The sequence below is a fragment of the Accipiter gentilis genome, chromosome 31 (assembly GCF_929443795.1).
Source record: "Accipiter gentilis chromosome 31, bAccGen1.1, whole genome shotgun sequence".
Taxonomy (NCBI): Eukaryota; Metazoa; Chordata; class Aves; order Accipitriformes; family Accipitridae; genus Astur; species Astur gentilis.
This window is the reverse complement of record NC_064910.1, coordinates 19,981,341-19,985,593: the sequence shown is the minus strand read 5'-3', so window position 1 is coordinate 19,985,593 and position 4,253 is coordinate 19,981,341. Positions and strand designations below refer to the sequence as shown.

Below are 4,253 nucleotides of genomic sequence, written 5' to 3'. Positions count from 1 at the left end.
AAGATGTGGGTACACTAAGGGTTTCTGGTTTTCTTCATTTCACTTTTAACAATAGTGCCTAGCAAGGACCAAAACAGTACGGATGTCATCAAACATAATGTCTTCTGGTTGACCATTAATCTACTGGTTCACAGACAACAGCAACTAAATGTGCTGTTTATGCGGTAACTAGAAAACATGCAAAAATTGAAGATATATGTCCTGTGGCTTTTCTATGAATTATGCGCATAATATTACACACTATTTGTGCTGCTTTTCGTAAGTGTGCTGCATCCAACTTCTCTTTGTTTCCTCTGTAATGAGATACAAAAATCTTGGAAGTATACAGTTGTATACAGATCAGGACAGACATAAGAATAACTCACATACTCCTAATGGCCACGAGGAACATCCTGATCTTTCCAGATGGAGACTTCAAAAGTGTATCTAATAGATAGTGAGAAAAAAACCTGACCACCAGAAGAACCTTAGTGAAGAACTCAATTTGATATGAAATAACTGCAAATTTTGCACCTTCAGGAAATCTGTATCAATGTAAAATGGATACTGGATGAAGACTAACAGGCACTGGAACTTTGTTAGGAAGTTGTAATATAAGTTATTTTTTTAACTGTTTGCTTGATAAGTATTGTAGAGACCAAATAGCCCATGTTCCCTAAAAAACCAAACCAAACCAAACCAAAACCCCTGTGTTATGTTGTCATCTAAAAATGGAATAAACTTCCTTAATATTAAATGATCAAAGGTTTGGGTTTTTTTTTCAGTACCTTAGCCATTGCCTCCACTATTACAAATGCTGCAAATACAAATTGCACCGTTACATACAGGGGACAGTAGATTGAGGCTTGCGAGGTTCAGGTTGCACCTGAAAAAGAAAAGCTGTTCACAAGGAGGGTAGTGGAGCACTGGAACAGGTTGCCTATTCCATGCTCTGGGAGAGGCTGTGGGATCTCCACCTTTACAAGTCTTCAGAGCTCAGGTAACCGACAAAGGTACGGCTGATCGATTGGTGGGGACAGTCCCACTCGGAGTGAGAATTTTGGCGAGATGATCTCCAGAGTCAGCATTTCTGTGCCTTGTAGGTCCCGTGCCATACCTGCCGCGATACCTGTGAAGTTGTTCTGTACACACCAGGGTGACCGAAGGGCACAAGGTGTCTGCTCAGCCCCGCGTTCCGACAAAGAGCCAGCACAAACACGAGCCTGCATCAAAAACGTTCAGCAAATGCACAGACTCCTAAACTCATGGGCCTCCGACATGATCAGAAACTGTAGAAAGCAATCAAACATCTATCTGAAAACACACAGCTGGACGCTGTGGGCTCTCAAAGCACTATCCTACTGCTCCGCACTCATTTCCTATTTAAGAGACAAGACTCAAATGAGACAGTTCAAAATGGTAGGCAGATGATACTGATTAAACACAAACTAAACAGGAAGGTAAAGGAATGAAAATAATTTTTCTTTCAGTTGCCTGCCTACACCACATATCCCATTGCCATAACATCCCCAAACCTTAGTACGTTAGCTGATCTTTTAAGGTAAATAATTCAACTATGTGTGGTCTTCCCACTTACCGTGCAGGAACGGAAAAAGGGAATGGCAAAGCTGGAAACAATCAAACGTAATTAGTCGTGCCAGCCATCTTCAGATCTGTTGTTAAGATTAACATTTCTGTTAAGGCAAGGCGTTCATTTCAAAGCGATTAATTTTAAAAGCTGTGCTATGAATCAAAAAACACCATTCAGAATCGTCAACACATAAAGCCACTAAAAAAATACAGCGGGACGTTGGAAGAACAGAAATAAAAAGACAACATTTATATGAAAAAAATCAACGGCGTGCATTGCCCCAGCACCACCTCCACCTTCCTCTCGGACCTTCCCTGTGTCAGCTCTCCTTCCTGACCCTTTCTCGGGCTCAGCGCTCCCCGGCCCAGCCTGGTGCCCAGGCAACATCACACCACGTCCTACCTCTCCCTCACGCGCAGCCTCCCACGGCCCCCCGCGCCCCTGCAGATCCCCGCAGTCATTTGCACGTCCCCAAATTCTGCTTTCCCTTAAACGTTTTCCCGTAAACATTGCTCCCCACGGAGATGGGGATGCGCTCTGCTAGCCAGCTTCCAGCGCTGGGGCCAGGCAACGCCGGCAAGCCCAGGCGCCGGAGCGAACTCTGGTTTTTGTCTCCTCTCCTCTCCCCACACGTCTGCACCTGCGTTTCTGGCTCGTGAGGTTCAGGTGAGCTCCGTCGGGAGCTGCAGAGGGGTCCCTGCTAGGGCTGGGCCAGCTCCAGCAGGGAAAGGGTAAGCAGAAGTCACTTGGGCTCTTCGAGGCATCGCACAGTGAACTAGCTCAAATATCAGGAGAGAGGAGAGGATTTTTTTCAGACCTTACTTTATTTTTAAATCCTTTTCCTTTATACATGTTGGATCAGCGTTTTACAAATGTCGGCGTCTAAGTTTAGTCACCTCTGTTATAGTTAGGTAGCTTCGGATGTATTTGGTATCTCTGGACTTACTGAAGTTAGCACTAATTTGTGTGGTGCTATGCACATCTGAAAGTTAACACTCTTATTTACGTGTTAACATCAGGAGCCAAATTCCAGTTCCTCAGTAGTAAAACATTAGGCTAAGCAATTATATTTATAGTGTTTTCAGTTCTCTTCAGGTTTTATAGAGATCAGCAAATTTACCATTCACTATTGCAATGACTATGGAATTCTGCATAAAACTTTTTTGCTCTCTATTTTTACCTGTAGCAGGAAGCAATAACACTCTAGTAAACACCTCATATGTTGCTAAGTTGCAAATATCTTAGATATGTAGCTTAGAATAAATTCCAAATCAAATGTACACCCTGAGGGCTGAAACTGAAGTCAATAGTACTGGTAAGCAAACTGATATAATATTTTAGCAGTAGTAATTCCTAAGCGATTGAAAGCGAGACTATAACTATTTATGTTGCTGTCACTTGCAGCAGTTCTAAATTTGACTTCAGGCATCAGCTTCAAGTGATTATAAAGAAAAACCACATTCAGATGAGTTATGATAATCAGAAAACCTAACAAGCATATATTTCCCTGTTTACATTTCCAGTTAGGGCCAAATAATGACAGCTTGGAAGCACTGAAGGAGTGTACACAATTGGTATATATCTCTCAGTGTCTGAGAAATCTTTTGAGACAACGCTAACAAAATGAATTATATTCTTCCACAGTATCCTTCCGAATTCTGTCACCCACAGAGTGTCACAAAAGCTTTCTCCATACGCTTCTTGGTCAACTCCCTGATTAAATGAGAAGAACACCAATATACAGAACAATAGGGGTGGCTAATGTCAGGCAGATTTCAGATTTAGCTCTCGTACAGAAGACCAGTGATATGGAACCAGTACGCATAGTCATCTGTTTCTGAATCTTCTTTTTCAAGCTCTGTTGTCTTCTCTCAGTGCCTCGAAAAATGATAAGAGCTGATAAAAGGCAGGGCGCTTTTCTGGTAGCTAGATGAAGCAAAGATGATGGGTATGGTTATTTAATTTTGAAATAATTCAGGCACTGTAATTCACATTAGTTTTTCTTTATTTTAGCATGCAGAAATCTGTAGAGACAGTGATTATGAGGTAAAGCAAATTAAAGTTACTTTTTATATCTTATGTTGTGATAGTTTAATCTTCTTTCTTTGCATTAACATGTTCTCAAATATAAGTTATTTTTCTAATTTTTCTGACAATTATATAAAAAAAACAAACCCAAACATCACTGTCACTTCATGGTATCACCAATAATGTGCCAAACAGTTCTTTGTTGCTCGTGAGAAACAAGTCATCGTCCACAGAGAGCTGACTAAAATTTAGATGAAGAGGAACAATAAATCAGGATAATTCTTGGCACAGAAGATGCAGATCTCTCAAAATAAAATGAGCATGATCAGCATTTGACTTAAAACTCCTCGAAGACTCACAGATGGGGTAACACATCCCTGTCATTCTAAGGGTGGGATTATTTCACACAACTTTAGCTATCTAAAAAGGTAGAGGTCTCATCTACATTTGCTGTTTAAGATCTCTGTATCTTAAAGCAGGAAAGCAGGTATCTTTTATTCTGTGGTGGCTAAGATAGAAAGGACAAATGACCATGGAGAGGTACCACTAATGGTCCTGTAATCGATCATGGAAGAAATTCAGACAATCAGCTTAGCTCACCACCCAAATTTTAAACCATTAAAATTTGCTGAGAAGAATCTCACCTTGTGTATTA

General features: G+C 41.0%; 1 protein-coding gene across 1 annotated transcript in view; it reads right to left on the bottom strand.

Annotated features, from left to right (window-relative positions):
• Window positions 1-3,081: 3,081 nt before the first annotated feature.
• Window positions 3,082-4,253, bottom strand: part of BMX (BMX non-receptor tyrosine kinase) — a 36,387-nt gene continuing 35,215 nt past the window's right edge. The window contains exon 18 of the mRNA XM_049834150.1: window positions 3,082-3,496. Within this exon, the coding sequence (XP_049690107.1) occupies window positions 3,422-3,496 (75 nt within the window). The 3' untranslated portion in view covers window positions 3,082-3,421. The remainder of the gene's footprint in view (window positions 3,497-4,253) is intronic.